Raw genomic sequence first — 17,480 nt, forward strand, 5'->3', positions numbered from 1 at the left:
AGTCATGAGCAGGTTTAGTAGAGTCTCACAGATCGGTAAGGAGATGTCTGTATTTATCCTCGAGAGGCTGCAGAACCTTTAGGAAAAAAATTCACCTTTTTGAATTCTTATTTTGCGTCCTTGATTCAGCTTGAAAAGTAACTCTTTGAATTCCTTCCACGCGTTTGTATGTGCGCATGGGCGCTTGGTATTAGATATGCATCAATGGTTTGTGATTTCCTGATCGAGGGGCGATATGTGATCTTTGTGCATTGATGTTGGGCCAGTTTGGAGGACTCGAGGCCGAATTTTTGCCTATAGCTTGAGCCCTGAGCTGTTGATTTCGAGAGCGCGTGTTTCTGGATCCATATGTTCTGTTGTGTTTGATGGAAAGTGCGTGTTTCGAGAGCGCATGTTTAGAGAGCGCGTTGTTAGTTACCTGACGAGTGTGATGTGATTGCTAGATGTATTCATGTGATTTGGAAGCGATGAGAAGGGTCTCATGGAGGATATGAGGACTATTAGGTGCTTGATTTTCATCTTGATTTGAGGTATAGCCCCGAGTTATGGGTGTGTGAAGAATATTTCCATGTTTTCTAGTTGGGAGTGGAGTATATTTCATGTTGTAGTCTGAGTTTAGACTCAGGGAGTTTAAGTGACTGTGTAATATTTATAATGGTGGAAGGTATACAGAAATGTTAGTTTGAGGCAAAATAGGTGGGGTTATCTCCTGCGGATTATTCTGAAGTTCGCGTAATCCCTTGTGTCATTTATTGGAAGATCTATGTTACCAGGGAAATATATGTTTTACAATTTGAATTTGGGTTGCTCAAGAGAGTAGGCTTGACTACTACGAGAGTGAACGCGAGATTTGTAGAAGATATAAAGTACCAGATGGTCTGTGTTCCACGAGCTTATGAAGGATTGAGTTTAATCTCACTATGGTATTATGACAGCAATAAAGTAAATACGTTATGAGTTGTTATGTATGTTTTGGTCTATGGCTTCGATCCAAGTGGGGGAGTCTACCATTAATTAGTCGATTGCACGGTTATGTGCTATGTTGGTTCCAGTTTGAGGCGTGTGGGTGAATCAGTCATCGCATTCAGTGCCAGTTATTTCACCACCACCCGCCCAGCCAGCTAGGGGTGGAGGTCAGTCAGCTAGGGGTCGCCCTAGAAGGGAAGGTCGATCAGGTAGCGGTCAGGCCCGTTTCTATGCACTTCCATGCAGACTCGATACTATTGCTTTAGATGCTGTTATTATAGGTATTGTTTCAGTCTGCCACAGAGATGCCTCTGTATTATTTGATCTCGGTTCCACCTTTTCTTATCTGTCATCATACTTTGCTCGTTATTTGGGAATGCCACATGAGTTTCTTACTTCACTTGTTCATGTATCTACCCCGATGGGCGATACTGTTGTTGTAGACCGTGTGTACCGGTAGTATCTGGTGACTATTGGGGGTTTGGAGACCCGTGTGGATCGTTTATTATTGCGTATGGTGGATTTTGATGTTATTTTGGGCATGGATTGGCTATCTCTATGTCATGCTATTCTGGACTGTCATGCCAAGATAGTCACATTGGCTATACCGGGTGTGCCACTGATTGAGTGGCAAGGTGTGAATGTTCCCAATAGAGTGATCTCATTCTTGAAAGCCCAGCGTATGGTTGGGAAGGATTGTCTTTCGTATCTAGCCTTTGTGAGGGATGTCGGTGCTGAGACTCCCAGTATTGATCCTGTTCCAATTGTGAGGGATTTTCCCGATGTGTTTCCTGCAGACCTGCCGGGCCTCCCACCGGACAGGGATATTGATTTTGGTATTGACATGGTGCTGGGCACTCAACCCATTTCTATTCCACCATATCGTATGGCACCAATGGAGTTGAAGGAATTAAAGAAGCAACTTCAGGAACTCCTTGATAAAGGGTTCATTTGGCCTAGTGTGTCACCTTGGGGTGCGCCGATTCTATTTGTGAAGAAGAAGGATGGCACTATAAGGATGTGCATTGATTATAGGCAATTGAACAAGGTAACTATTAAGAACAAGTATCCTTTGCCTCGCATTGATGATTTATTCGACCAGCTTCAGGGAGCAAGGGTGTTCTCCAAGATTGATCTCCGTTCAGGTTATCACAGTTGAAGATCAGGGACTTAGATATTCTTAAGACAGCTTTCAGGACCCGATATGGTCATTATGAGTTCTTGGTGTTGTATTTTGGGCTGACCAATGCCTCAGCAGCGTTCATGCATTTGATGAATAGTGTGTTTAGGCCTTATCTCGACTCGTTTGTCATAGTCTTCATTTATGATATTCTGGTGTATTCGCGTAGTCAGGAGGAGCACGCAGAGCATTTGAGAGTTGTGGTTCAAAGATTGAGGGAGGAGAAGCTTTATGAGAAATTCTCCAAGTGTGAGTTTTGGCTCAGTTCAGTGGCTTTCTTGGGGCATGTGGTGTCCAGCGAGGGTATTCAGGTTGATCCGAAGAAGATAGAGGCAGTTTAGAGTTGGCCCAGACCGTCCTTAGCCATAGAGATTCGCAGCTTTCTTGGTTTGGCAGGCTATTATTGTCGGTTTGTTTAGGGACTCTCATCTACCACATCTCCCTTGACCAAGTTGAATCAGAAGGGTACTTTATTTGTATGGTCGAACGAGCGTGAGGAGAGCTTTCACAAGCTCAAGACAGCCTTGACCACAACTCCAGTGTTAGTTTTGGCATCAGCTTCAGGTTCATATACCGTGTATTGTGATGTTTCGAGAGTTGGCATTGGTTGTGTATTGATGCAGGAGGGTAGAGTTATTGCTTATGCTTCTCGTCAGTTAAACCCCATGAGAAGAACTACCCCGTTCATGATTTAGAGTTGGTTGCCATATGTTGGCCCAAGAACAGATGAAGTTTTGAAGAATGACAAATGAACTCAGTCATGGACCAGGTCCATCTTGTGAAGCACTGTCATGATCAACCTACACAAGTGAGATGCACATAAAGGAGATAAGTCCTACTGATCAAGTAGCAATATCTCTTGATCTGATCGAAAAGTTTGCATATTGGATAAGGGGAGAAAGTCTCCTTATATGAAGAGAACACAATCCGGATAAAGAGAGTGTTAGAGTTTGATATCTTCAAGGACACAACTACGATAAAAGATCAGAAATTGAGTCCCAATCAAACTCTGATTTCTAACCTACTAAATGACAGTGATTTTTATCTTTTACAGGCATTGCCCGAACGCAGAAGTTAAACTAAATTGAAAGAAAAAAAGCAAGGCGATTTTGCAAGCAATTTATGTGAGATTTGAGTGTGCACTCCTGAAGCTACTTGAACGAGATAGAAGAACCAACTCCATTGTATTTTTTCTTATTCTAGTTCAATTGTAGTAGGTGGTTTAAAGTTGTACCTTTCAGCTTTCATAGAAGTAATTATATTTGGTACATTGAGTGTTCAAGTTATAAGCTAACTTGAAGTTTTAGAAACAGTTGAGGTTGTGTGCCACAACGGGACTAGAGTTAATCCTTAGGTTTACAAAGTGTTTTTGTAAATGCTGTTTTGGCTCAGTGATTTTAGTGGAAGTTTGGGAAAATCCTACTTAGTAGTAGGTCGTGGTTTTTTTACCTTTTGAGCCAGGTATTTTCCACGTAAAAATCTCCGTGTTCTTTATTTTATGTACCTTTTATTCCGCAAATAGTAGTAGTTAGAACACCTAGAAGAACCAGGTTCTTCTAGAGCAAAAATTGGATGCCACACAAATCACCCCCCCCCCTTGTCTGGCATTGACGTTTAGAACATCAATTGGTATCAGAGCAGGTTATCCTTGAAGAGGCTAACACCTTAGAAAAAAATCAACATGAGTGCACCACCTGCGAATTAGGAAGGGCAATCCACTGCTAGGCCTCCACTTTTCAGTGGTCAGTACTATTCTTGGTGGAAGAACAGGATTAGGGATCACATCATAGGAGAAGACTATGAACTCTGGGATATAGTTACTGATGGTCCTCTAGCAACTACTAACAAGAATGCTGAATGAGTGGATGTGCCAAAAACAAGAGCTGACTGCACTGCTGAAGACCTGAAGAAGTGGGAGAAGAATGCCAAGGCCAAGAAATGGCTTGTGTGTTGACTAGGTCCAGATGAGTACAGTAGAATTCAAAGTTGTACCACTGCTAATGAAATCTGGGACACTTTGCAAGTGGCTCATGAAGGAACACCTCAAGTGAAGAGGTCCAGAGGAACATTGCTATATTCTCAGTATGAGAATTTTACCATGAAGGAAGTAGAAACCATCCAAGAGATGTATACAAGGTTCACCACACTGACAAATGAACTTAAGTCTCTTGGAAGGATTATTCTTGAAGAAGACAAAGTTGAGAAGATCTTGACAAGGGTTCTGCCAGTCTCTTGGGAAAGCAAAATCACTACTATTCAGGAATCAAAGAATATTGCTACCCTCAAGCTGGATGAACTAATTGGAAACCTTACTGCCTATGAACTGAGAAGGCAAACCATGAAAATGGATGCACCAAAGAAGGAAAGAAGTCTGGCTCTCAGAATTGATGAAGGTTAAGATTTGGAGGATGATGAAATGGCTATGATCACAAGAGATTTCAAAAAGTACCTGATGAGAGGAAAGGGTTATTCAAGAGGTACAACCTTCAACAAACCAAGGGCTCCTAAGAAACAGACCAATGAAGGTTGCTACAAGTGTGGTAAGACTAATCACATGATCAAGAATTTCCCTCAATGGGAAATTGAGTGGAAGAAGGAAAAGGCTGAATGAAGGAACAGGAAGAAGGAACAGGTTCAACCAAAAAGGAACGAAGGATCAACAAAGGCTATGGTTGTTGCCTGGGGAGAAACATCAGATGAGGACTCTGAAGATGAAGCTGGAGATGAACAAGCACTTATGGCCATCGGAGAATCAGATGATGAACAAGAGGTAAGTATTCTTCATCTCAAAGACAAGATTAAATTCCCGTCTAAAGAAAGGTTGTCTGAGCTAATGCTAGACTTCATTGATGAGTATGAGATAATTAACAATGAGAAGAAAGAGTTGTCTAGGGAATGTATGATCCTAAAAGCCAAGTGCAAAAATTTAGAGTCTAGGGCTAATGAGATTGAAAGTGAAAATACAGAGTTGAAGAACCAGGTTCTTGAGAACAAAATTTACACACACTGTGGCAAGACTGGCCATTACAAAAATGAATGTAATGCAAAAGAAAAGGCCAGTAAAAAGAACAAAACTTTTTTTCAAGAAAAAAATATGCTGCCTGGGTGGGCTAGAAGGAATCTGATTTATCCCTTTGCCCATAGAAAGGGACCCAAACTAGTTTGGGTTCCTAAGACTAACCCCTGATTTCTTTTTGCAGGTCCAAGTGAAGGGAAGCAGCCAAATATGGTACATGGATAGTGGCTGCTCAAAACATATGACTGGAAGCAAGATCCAGTTCCTTTCACTTGAGGACTTAAGGGGAAGCAATGTCTTTTTGAAAATGGGAAGAAAGGTGAGATCATTGGGGTTGGAAAGGTAGGTAAGACAGACTCTCACTCCATTAAGAATGTCTACTTGATAGATGACTTGAAATACAACCTGATCAGTGTATCACAACTATGTGACAAAGGTAACCTTGTAGCATTGACCTCTACTAAATGTTTTGTGATTAACCTTACCACTGACAAGATTGTTTTACAGGGAAAAAGAGTTAACAATATTTACATTGTAGATTTGTCTACTCTCTCAGAAAATGAACTAACCTATCTAAGTGTGCTGGATAATGATTAAGTGTGCTGGATAATGATCCCCTCCTGTGGCACAAAAGACTTGGTCATGCTAGTCTGAATCAGCTAAACAAATTGGTTTCTAAGGACTTGGTGATAGGGTTACCCAACATCAAGTTCAAAGAAGACAAATTTTGTGAGGCATGTGCATGGGGGAAGCAGGTAAGATCATCTTTCAAAAGCAAGAAAATGGTAAGCACAACTAAGTCGTTAGAACTGGTCCATATGGATCTATGTGGTCCAATGAGAACCATGAGCAGAGGAGGAAAGAAATATGTAATGGTACTTGTTGATGATTATTCTAGATTTACCTGGGTACTATTTCTAACATCTAAAGATGAAGCATTTGACATGTTCAGTGCCTTTGTTAGAAAAACTCAGAAATAATTAGGCAATCAACTTGCATCAATCAGGTCTGATCATGGAATTGAATTTGAAAATGCTAAGTTTGCTGATTTTTGTGATGAAAATGGTATAGTTCATAACTTCTGCCCCTAGGACCCCTCAACAAAATGGAGTAGTTGAAATAAAGAACATGACTCTTGAAGACATGGCTAGGACTATGCTTCTTTCTAGTAATCTGCCTCATAGCTTCTGGGCAGAGGCTGTAAACACTGCATGTTACATTATTAATAGATCCATAACTAGACCTCTTGTAGAGAAGACTCCCTATTTGTTACTTAAAGGGAGAAAACCAAATATATCCTATCTTAGGGCATTTGGATGCAAGTGCTTTGTGCACAATAATGGAAAAGACTCCCTAGGTAAGTTTGATCTCAGAAGTGATGAGGGAGTATTATTGGGATATTCTTCACATAGAAAAGCATGTAAAGTGTTCAATAAAAGAACTTTGTGTGTAGAAGAAAGTGTACACGTAGTTTTTTTATGAAACTAACATTCTTTCTGAGAGAAAGGAACATGAAGATGAAGCCATTGGATTGGTAAAGGATTTGACTGAAGCCTCAACACAAGTCAAAGTGGCACCAAAAGAAGGAATAGGTGATGGAACAGGTTCTTCCATCTAGGGCAACCTGACAGGGTGATGATAGGCTATAATTGTGTATTTTAGTCGCTTATTACACTCTAATTTACTGCACTTTAATTGAGTTTGAGCTTTAATCGCTAGTGTTTTGCACTAAATATGCGTTTTATGCCTTGTAGGAGTGATTCCGATATATGTAGGCATTATGGAATGAATTCAAGTGATTTAGAGCTTTGAAGTCTGAGTAAAAGCCCAAGACATTAAGCCGGGATCGTGTTCGGAGGTCGTGTACCAAGTCGGGATGTTAAAAGAGGACGAAATAAGTTCACTCTGAGAAAATTACACTGCCGCGGTGCAAGGCGCGACACAGCAGTGTAAAATGCTGCCATATGCGAAAAGTTGAGGCTGCTGATAATTTCCATTAGCGCACTGCATGGCGCGGCGCATGGTGCGGCGCGACTGTACAAATTTTATAGAGCCAGAGTCCTATTTCGTGCAGGAGAAGGTGTTTTCGTCTCGGCCCGACCCTACTTGGTATAAATACATATAAAAACGTTATTTTGAGGACTTTTGACAGAGCTTAGCCTGGAGAGACGCAATTTGGAGCAAAAATACACACAAGAACATCTCAGATTTCTTCATCTTTTCTAGTATTTTCAATTATTCAAAACTTATGCAATTGTTTGATTTTATCATGAGTGGCTAAACACCCATTGTTCTGGGGTTGTGATTTAGCCATGAATATTATTGTTTAACGTTGACTTGACCTTGATTATAATTCACCAATATATGGTTGTTTCTTCAATTTTGTGTTTAATTGCTTAATTGCCTGGCCAACAGTTAGGTTCTATTTACTATATATGCTATGCTTGGGAAAGCCGTGTTTAGGTTAGAGAAGAATTGATGAGAGCATGATCTTAACCCTTAGGGGGAGCGAATTTGTGGTTAGGATAGGAATATACCTAGTCATCGTGCTTAATTAAATATCGTGATCTTAATGCGTTCTTAATAGATTAATTTCATAGGAATATAGGCGTTAATCTATTGAGAATAGGTGAGTAGTACTTCGGGAGAAGGCTATGAGAGCATTTATCGATTAATTAGCAACCATGAGTGAATTATATGAAAGGGAGAGTTAATGAGAACACAATATGAATGGTGAATCGATCACAACCCTGGAATATTTATCTCTACTGAATACACAACAATCAACTTGTTACTTGATAATTTAGTTATTAGTTAGAATTGTAGTATAATATAATCATATTATTGGACTTTAATTTTAGCTGGATTGAATAACAATTTTAGCAATTTAGTAAGTAGTTTACACAAGTCTCTGTGGGTTCGACGCTCAACTTATCATTATATTACTTGTCGACCATGTATACTTGCGTGTGCATTTGGGAGCAACAAGTTTTTGGCGCCGTTGCCGGGGACTTGAATATTAGCTACTTGCTAGTTTTTGCTTTAATTATTTATTTCATCGAGTCTAACGTTACTTGATTGTTGCTCGGATCTCAGGAACTTTGATTGAATGCGTAAGGACGGAAGCCAAGACCGACTTCAAGCCTTTGATCCTGAACCTGAGAGAACATTTCACAGGAGGTTGAGGGAAGCAAGGGGCACGAATAATATTCAGGCACTTGTTCAATTTCCTGTGGACATGGTAGAGGAGCAACCCATAGCTGTTCAGGAGGTGGCCCAGGATCACTGGGCACTTTGAGCTGAAATAGAGCATGATCCAATTGCTTCATGCAAACGGACAATTTATGGGTCTTTCACACGCGGATCCACAGCAGCATATTCTAAACTTCTTGGAGATTAGTGATACTTACATCACTAACGGGGTCACTACAGAATATGTGAGGCTCACACTTTTTCCATTCTCTCTGTTGGGCGAGGCTATGCGGTGGCTAAAGGCAGAACCAGCTAATTCAATTACAACATGGAATGATTTGGCAAGAAAATATCTGGCAAGGTTCTTCCCTTCGGGCAAAATTGCAATGATCAGAAGTAAGATAGTTGACTTCAAACAGAAAGCGGGGGAATCTTTATACTCAGCTTGGGAAAGGTTCAAGGGGCTACTCAGAGACTGTCCTCATCACAATCAGACGAATGAAGTGTTAGCTCACACTTTCATAGAAGGGCTACATTCTGAAACAAAGATTGTGGTAAATGCTGCAACTGGGGGTCAAGTGTTGGAGAAAAGCTTTGACAGGATATATGCATTATTGAACAAATTCTCCAAGAGCAATCCGGATTGGAAAGGAGAGATGGGCAGACACACAGTGCAAAAGTCTGCAGGGGTTTTTGAGTTAGATGTCATCTCAACATTATCAGCGCAGATTTCTACACTGACCAATCAAGTCAACCAGATGAACTTGAGTATCAACAAACAACAGGTACAACAGGTTCAAGCTTTTTGTGAAATATGTTGAGAGGGGCACACGAGTGACATGTGCCTCGCAAACCCAGAGTTTGTCTGCTTTGTGGGTAATTCAAATAAGGGCCAAACAAACCAATGTGAGAACGCTTACAATCCCAACTAGAGGAACCACCCAAACTTCTCTTGGGGTGGAAACCAGGGCACTCAGAATCAATACAAGCCTCAAGCACCTCAACAGCAATATAGACCACCTCAGGTTGAACAACAAGCGAGTCCTACAAGTCACCTTGAAGACATGTTTAAAAAAAATGATGGCTGAACAGCAAGCCCTCGCCACAACAGTGAGAAATTTGGAGCGTCAAATGGGACAGCTTGCCAGTGCTCAGAACACTAGACCAGCTGGAGCTCTTCCAGGTGACACTGAAGCAAATCCTAGGGCAGCCCTTAATGTCGTGTCGTTGAGGAATGGGAGACAACTAGAAGAAGTTCAGTCTAAAAAGAGGAAACATGTGACTTTTAATGAGAGGCCAACCACTATAGAATCAACATCAGAAAAAGCTAAGGAGCCAGAGAAGCCAGCTGGAGAGGCGGTGGCTGAGCAACCCCCACAATTGGTTACAAGGCCACCACCTCCATTCCCTCAAAGATTGCAGAAAGTAAGAGATAATACTGCATATAAAAAGTTTCTTGATATCTTGAAGTAGGTGCAAATTAATATTCCATTGGTTGACATCTTACAAGAAGTACCCAAATATGCAAAGTACATCAAGGACATTGTGGCAAATAAAAGGAGGCTAACCGAGTTCGAGATTGTGGCACTCACTGAGGAGTGCAGTTCTAGAATTCAAGGCAAGTTACCTCAGAAATTGAAGGATCCAGGTAGTTTCACTATCCAAATCTCGATTGGTAAACATGCTGTTAGGTGAGCTTTATGTGATCTTGGAGCCAACATCAACTTGATGCCGCTATCTGTGTTCAGACAGTTGGGGTTGGGTGAGCCATGCCCAACAATAGTTATCTTATAGTTAGCTGATCGCTCTCTTGCTCATCCTGAGGGAGTGATTAAAGATGTGCTAGTTCAAGTGGGTTCTTTCATATTCCCTTCTAATTTCATTATTCTGGACTACGAGCCCGATCAGGAAGTCCCATTTATTTTGGGGCGTCCATTCCTAGCCACGGGTCGAGCTATTATTGATGTTTGTGAAGGAAAGATGACAATGAGAGTGGGTGATCGAGTGGAGGTCTTCAATGTTTATAGAGCACTCAAGTTACCAGCCCACTATGAAGAGTTATCCATGATCTCTGTGGTGGAGAGTGATGCCACATCGTTAGTGCCCTATATGAGCCCTGTAGATCCTGTTGAACGAGGATTGATTGGGGATGTAGAAAATAGTGAAGATGAAATGATAGGAGAAATTGAGCAAGTACTGGATATGTCATGCAGTTATGTACATGGGTTTAGAAAATTTGAAGAGTTGGATAGGCCTGTTACTCTGACCTTTCCTAGGCCATCTATTGAAGAAGCTCTAAAGTTAGAACTCAAGCCACTTCCAACGCATCTGCGCTATGCTTATTTGGGGAACTCTGAGACATTGCCCGTGATTATTTCATCCAGCTTGACCAGCACTCAAGAAGAAAAATTGCTCAGAGTACTCTATGAGCATAAAAAGATCATTAGGTGGACTATAGCTGACATCAAGGGCATTAGTCCATCGTTTTGCATGCATAAAATCTTTTTAGATGACGGACACCGCCCCAGTGTAGAGCAACAAAGAAGATTAAACCCCATTATGAAAGAGGTGGTGAAAAAGGAAGTAATCAAGTTGCTCGATGCATGTATCTTTTTTCCTATATTTCTGACAGCAACTGGGTAAGCCCAGTTCAATGTGTGCCCAAAAAGGGAGGAATGACTGTAGTTGAGAACGAGAAGAATGAACTAATCCCTACTCGCACTGTTACGGGATGGAGAGTTTGCACTGATTATAGAAGACTTAACAAGGCAACTCGCAAGAACCACTTCCCACTTCCATTCATCGACCAAATGCTAGACAGGTTAGCTGGGCATGAATATTACTGCTTCCTTGATGGTTATTCAGGATACAATCAGATTGTCATATGCCCAGAGAATCAGGAGAAGACTACTTTTTCTTGTCCTTATGGCACTTTTGCCTTCAAGTGAATGCCGTTTGGACTTTGTAATGCACCAGCCACTTTCCGGAGGTGCATGATGGCTATTTTCACTAACATGGTAGAAAAATTCGTGGAAGTGTTTATGGATGATTTTTCAGTTTTTGGGTCTTCTTATGATGTTTGCTTGAGGAATTTGAGCAAGGTGCTAGCCCGTTGTGAAGAAACAAATCTGGTACTAAATTGGGAAAAGTGCCATATTATGGGACAAGAAGGCATCGTGTTAGGCCACAGAGTATCTAGGAGCGACATTGAAGTTGATAAAGCGAAGGTGGAGGCGGTTGAAAAATTACCTCCACCTATTTCAGTGAAGGGTGTTCGGAGTTTCTTGGGACACGCGGGTTTCTATTGGCGCTTTATTAAAGATTTTTCGAAAAATTGCTACTCTTTTGTGCAGGCTGCTTGAAAAAGATGTAACTTTCAACTTTGATGCTGCTTGCCTCAAGGCATTTGAAGAACTTAAAAAGAAGTTAGTGACTGCTCCCATTATTGTGGCACCTGATTGGTCCTTACCATTTGAACTTATGTGTGATGCGAGTGACCTTGCTATTGGGGCAGTGCTAGGCAAGAGGAAGGACAAGGTATTTTATTCCATCCCCTATGCGACTAAGACTCTTGATGATGCCCAGCCGAATTACACCACCACTGAAAAGGAGTTGTTAGCTGGTGTGTGGGCCTTTGAGAAATTTCGGGCATACTTGGTAGGAACGAAAGTCATAGTCCATACCGATCATGCAACAATTAGGTATTTGTTTACAAAAAAAAAAAAGAATCTAAGGCTAGATTGATGCACTGGGTTTTATTGCTACAGGAGTTTGATGTAGAAATATGAGATCGAAAGGGGACAGAGAACCAAGTAGCTGACCATCTATCAAGGTTGGAAAATCACGATCACGTGGAGGAGGGTGGCCAAATTAAAGAAGTATTTCCTGATGAGCAACTTTTTGCTATAACCCAAGACCCTCCTCCATGGTACGCAGACTACGTGAATTATCGTGTGAGTGGGGTATTTCCTCCTGAAATTGAATCTGAAGAAAGAAAGAGGTTTTTACATGATATGAACTTTTACTACTAGGATGAGCCCTATTTGAACAAGCAATGTGCTGATCAATTGATGAGGAGATGCATTCCTGAAAAAAGAGGTAGAATTAGTGTTGTATGATTGTGACACATCACCTTATTGGGGCCATCATGGAAGAGATAGAACAACTGCAAATGTGCTACAATCTGGTCTCTTTTGGCTGACTTTATTCAAGGATGCCCATGCATTCGTTAAGAAGTGTGACCAATGTCAGAGAACAGGAACAATCACAAGGAGGCATGAGATGCCTTTGAATAATATCCTAGAAGGTGAGCTTTTTGATGTGTGGGGGATAGATTTTATGGGTCATTTCCACCATCCAGAGGAAACAAATACATTTTGCTAGCAGTTGACTACGTGTCAAAATGGGTGGAGGCGATTGCCTTACCAACAAATGATGCCATAGTGGTAGCTGCGTTTGTCAAAAAGAACATATTCTCGAGATTTGGGACTCCACGTGCCTTAATTAGTGATGAGGGGACTCATTTTTGCAATCGGTTGCTGAGTAACCTTCTAGCCAAATATGGAGTTTGCCACAAAGTTGCTACAACATATCATCCTCAAACCAGTGGGCAAGCTGAGGTGTCAAACAGAGAAATAAAGCAAATATTAGAAAAGACGGCGAGTGTTAATAGGAAGGATCGGGCTGCAAAGTTGGATGATGCCTTATGGGCGTATAGGACTGCATATAAAACGCCAATTGGAGAGTCCCCTTACAAGCTGTTTTATGGGAAGGCATGTCACTACCCGTTGAACTGGAACACAAGGCATACTGGGCCATTAAGAAGCTGAACATGGACCTTGAGGCCGCATGCGAGAAAAGACTTATGCAGTTGAATGAGTTAGATGAGTTCAAACTGCACTATTATGAAAATGCTAAGCTATATAAAGAAAATACAAAAAGATGGCATGACAAGCATATCAAGCCACGTCACTTCGAGCCAGGCCAACATGTATTATTATTTAATTCTAGGCTACAACTATTCCCTGGAAAGCTAAAATCGAGATGGTCAGGTCCGTTTGAGGTGGTGAGAGTCACGCCCTATGGTGCAATCGAGCTACGAGCTTTAAATGGTGAGAGGAAATTCTTGGTGAATGGTCATAGAGTCAAGCATTATTGGGGAGGAATGATTAATCGTGAGAAGACCAAGGTTGTACTCGCTGATGAGTAGGCGAGACTCTGAGTCGTGCCGCGACATTAAACTAGGCGCTTGTTGGGAGGCAACCCATCTTTACTGATTCCTTTTATTTTTATTATTATTTTTTTGTTCTTATTATCGTATTAGTATTTGTTTTTGTTTTGTGGATTATAAACATATGAGGCAAAGTCATTGGAAGAGTGCAAAAGCGAGTTAGAGGTTGAAGACTAAGTGTGGGGTGCCCACACGAGAGACTATGCCTGGGGGAAGCCTGAGTACTCGTGAGCCGCTATTGCTTTGGCCTTTGGCCTTTCAGGGAGTGTCTTGTCCACCCTTATTATTGTTTTGCTTTATTTGTGCATTGAGGACACTGCACTCTTTTAAGTGTGGGGTGGGAGAATTCTCTAGATGATTAGTAGGAAGTTGTAGCATTTATTAGTTGGAAAAAAAATCGAAGAAAAAAAATTAAAAAAAAAAATTGGACTTTTCCCGACGATGGATTTCGTAGACAATTTTATTGAGGTATTTAAGTCTAAAGAAAAAGGACAAAAAGATTTTCTTTGTAGGTAGTGTAGCAATTCCCCCTTGGTTTTTCTTCGTGCCGCGGTTCTTTTCCAAGGATTTTGTTTGAACCGGGTGTAGGTAGTTTTAATTTTTTTTAGGAGAGAAGCCATTGTGTTATGATTGAAATTGAAGCAATATCTTTTAACTTTGTCATTCCTTGAGAATAGTGAGTACTTTAGTTGTGACGTTTAGGCTCAATTTTTAACTCTTGTATAAGTACCTTAAATTGTATGATCTTAACTTTGCTTAACTTCTTTGACTAGAGTGTCTTGATGAGTCCAATCCCAAGTGAGTTATGTTCCATGTGTGTGTAAGGTTTTGTATTATTCTGTGCATTGCATTTGATGTCTAGAACTTTCCCCGTGCGTTTGCAAAGCAAAATAGTAGTTTTGTTCAGTCTTGGAAGTGATATAGGCATTTCTTTGTTGAGCCATATATAAATATATTACCCGCCTAATTGTTATGTATCATAGTTAACCCCTTTGAGCCTGTAATCCTGTTTCTTTGGCAACCACATTACAAGCCTTACCCATTTGTTTGAATTAACCATCTATTTGAACCTTTTCACCTCTCATGAGCACTTGAATTGTCATGAACTTTGTAAAAGTTAAAGTGTGGGGTGGTTGGGTTGGCTTTTGAGTGGAACTAATGAAATAAGGAGAAAGGTGCACTGTTTTGAAAAAGTAAGAGCCACATGAATTGAAAACAAAAAAAATTAGTTGTATTGCTGATAGTGGTGACTGTTGATATAATTGTGCTTAAAGAAGTATGGAGTTAATGTACATTGATGTGAAGGTGGAGTTATGGTTTGACATAAGTGTGGGGTTTTCAACGTTAAAGTGTATGTATTAAAGTGCTTAGGGAGGTATAGTCACTCTTATATCTAAATGTATCATACCCATCCCGCAGCCTACATTACAGCCAAATAAAGTCCTACTTGATCTTAGACTGAATGAGCTCGATTAGTAGAATAATACACTACGGGCAAGCTTATGGTGCATCTTTTGTGGCATATAATGTTATTTCTGAGAGTGAGCGAATTCTTTCTATCTTGAGTTCCTAATTGTTCTTAAATTTTAGTGTGTGGCACTACTCTCTTTTGTTGTGTGAGGGCACTTGATTAATGAAGGAAAGGTAATGTCATTGACCTCTATGTTAGAGTAAGTGAGTGAGTTGTGAATAATGCGTGGTACTTGTGAGTAAAATCTTGAGGTGAAGATGTTACACTCTTGTGCTTAGTCTATTTTAAATATTATTGGAATGATGAGTTAGGAGAATTGCTTAAAAAGGTTGTGTCTATATAAAGTATAGTTTGATTGATCGAGGACGAGCAATGGTTTATGTGTGGGGTGTTGATGATAGGCTATAATTGTGTATTTTAGTCGCTTATTACACTCTAATTTACTGCACTTTAATTGAGTTTGAGCTTTAAACGCTAGTGTTTTGCACTAAATATGTGTTTTATGCCTTGTAGGAGTGATTCCGATCTATGTAGGCGTTATAGAATGAATTCAAGTGATTTGGAGCTTTGAAGTCTGAGTAAAAGCCCAAGACATTAAGCCGGGATCGTGTTTGGAGGTCGTGTTCCAAGTAGGGATGTTAAAAGAGGACGAAATAAGTTCACTCTGAGAAAATTACACAGCAATGTAAAATGCTGCCTGATGCGAAAAGTTGAGGCTGCTGATAATTTCCATTAGCGCAGCGCATGGTGCGGCGCGGGTGTATAAAATTCACAAAGCTAGAGTCCTATTTCGCATAGGAGAAGTTGTTTTCGTCTGGGCCCGACCCTACTTGGTATAAATACATATAAAAACATTATTTTGAGGACTTTTTACAGAGCTTAGCCTAGAGAAACGCAATTTGGAGCAAAAATACACACAAGAACATCTCAGATTTCTTCATCTTTTCTAGTAATTTTAATTATTCAAAACGTATGCAATTGTTTGATTTCATCATGAGTGGCTAAACACCCATTGTTCTGGGGTTGCGATTTAGCCATGAATATTGTTGTTTATCGTTGACTTGACCTTGATTATAATTCACCAATATATGGTTGTTTCTTCAATTCTGTGTTTAATTGCTTAATTGTCTGGCCAACAGTTAGGTTCTATTTACTATCTATGCTATGCTTGAGAAAACCGTGTTTAGATTAGAGAAGAATTGAAGAGAGCATGATCTTAACCCTTAGAGGGAGCAGATTTATGGTTAGGATAGGAATATACCTAGTTACCGTGCTTAATTAAATATCGTGATCTTAATGCGTTCTTAATAGATTGATTTCATAGGAATATATGCGTTAATCTATTGAGAATAGGTGAGTAGTACTTCGGGAGAAGGCTATGAGAGCATTTATCGATTAATTAGCAACCATGAGTGAATTATATGAAAGGGAGAGTTAATGAGAACACAATACGAATGGTGAATCGATCACAACCCTGGAATATTTGTCTCTACTGAATACACAACAATCAACTTGTTACTTGATAATTTAGTTATTAGTTAGAATTGTAGTATAATATAATCATATTATTGGACTTTAATTTTAGCGATTTAGTAAGTAGTTTACACAAGTCTCTATGGGTTCGACACTCAATTTATCATTATATTACTTGCCAACCACGTATACTTGCGTGTGCGTTTGGGATCAACACAGGGGGAACTAATCAAAGAGGAATTGAAATAAATCTCCTAAAAGAACCTGTTCATGACCCTATTCCTCAACAATAGAACATTGGAGAAACATCTAACATAAACCAGTTGGTTGTGAAACCTCACAAGTATCAAAGTTCTCAGCCTATTGAGAACATTATCATTGATCCAACATCTGGAGTCAAAATTAGATCACAATTAAAGAATCTGTGTGCTTTTGATGCCTTTTTATCTCTTATTGAGTCTAAAAATATTGTTGAGGCTTTACAGGATGCAGATTGGGTGAATGCAATGCAAGATGAACTCAATCAGTTTGAGAGAAGTCAAGTTTGGCATCTAGTTCCAAGACCCAAGGACAGATCAGTTATTGGCACAAAATGGGTCTTCAGAAACAAACTTGATGAAGATGGAACCGTTACAAGAAACAAGGCAAGACTGGTGGTCCAAGGTTACAGCCAAGAGGAGGGCATAGATTATGATGATACTTTCGCTCCAGTTGCAAGACTAGAGGCAATCAGACTCCTCACAGCCTTTGCAACACACATGGAATTCACTCTTCATTAGATGGATGTCAAAAGTGCCTTCCTGAATGGCTACCTGAAAGAAGAAGTGTTGTAAAACAACCTCCAGGGTTTGAGAGCAAAGAATGTCCTGAGCATGTGTACAAGTTAGAGAAGGCTCTCTATGCACTCAAGCAGGCCCCAAGAGCATGGTATGAACGACTGTCCAAATTCCTA

The 17,480-nt window shown here is 40.3% G+C and overlaps 1 protein-coding gene and 1 non-coding gene across 2 annotated transcripts; one reads left to right on the plus strand and one right to left on the minus strand.

Moving 5' to 3' along the window:
- Positions 1 to 8,506: 8,506 nt before the first annotated feature.
- LOC142174379 (uncharacterized) lies at positions 8,507 to 13,183 on the plus strand. Its single transcript, XM_075240165.1, has 8 exons — positions 8,507 to 8,932; positions 9,447 to 9,779; positions 9,828 to 10,040; positions 10,149 to 10,945; positions 10,987 to 11,298; positions 11,708 to 12,011; positions 12,152 to 12,354; positions 12,688 to 13,183. The coding sequence occupies exons 1-8, from the start codon at positions 8,507 to 8,509 to the stop codon at positions 13,181 to 13,183; spliced, it is 3,084 nt and encodes a 1,027-aa protein (XP_075096266.1).
- Positions 8,742 to 8,847, minus strand: LOC142175041 (small nucleolar RNA R71). Its single transcript, XR_012704231.1, has one exon. It is a non-coding gene; the product is annotated as a small nucleolar RNA R71 (small nucleolar RNA).
- Positions 13,184 to 17,480: the final 4,297 nt, after the last annotated feature.

The sequence above is a fragment of the Nicotiana tabacum genome, chromosome 20 (assembly GCF_000715075.1).
Source record: "Nicotiana tabacum cultivar K326 chromosome 20, ASM71507v2, whole genome shotgun sequence".
NCBI lineage: Eukaryota > Viridiplantae > Streptophyta > Magnoliopsida > Solanales > Solanaceae > Nicotiana > Nicotiana tabacum.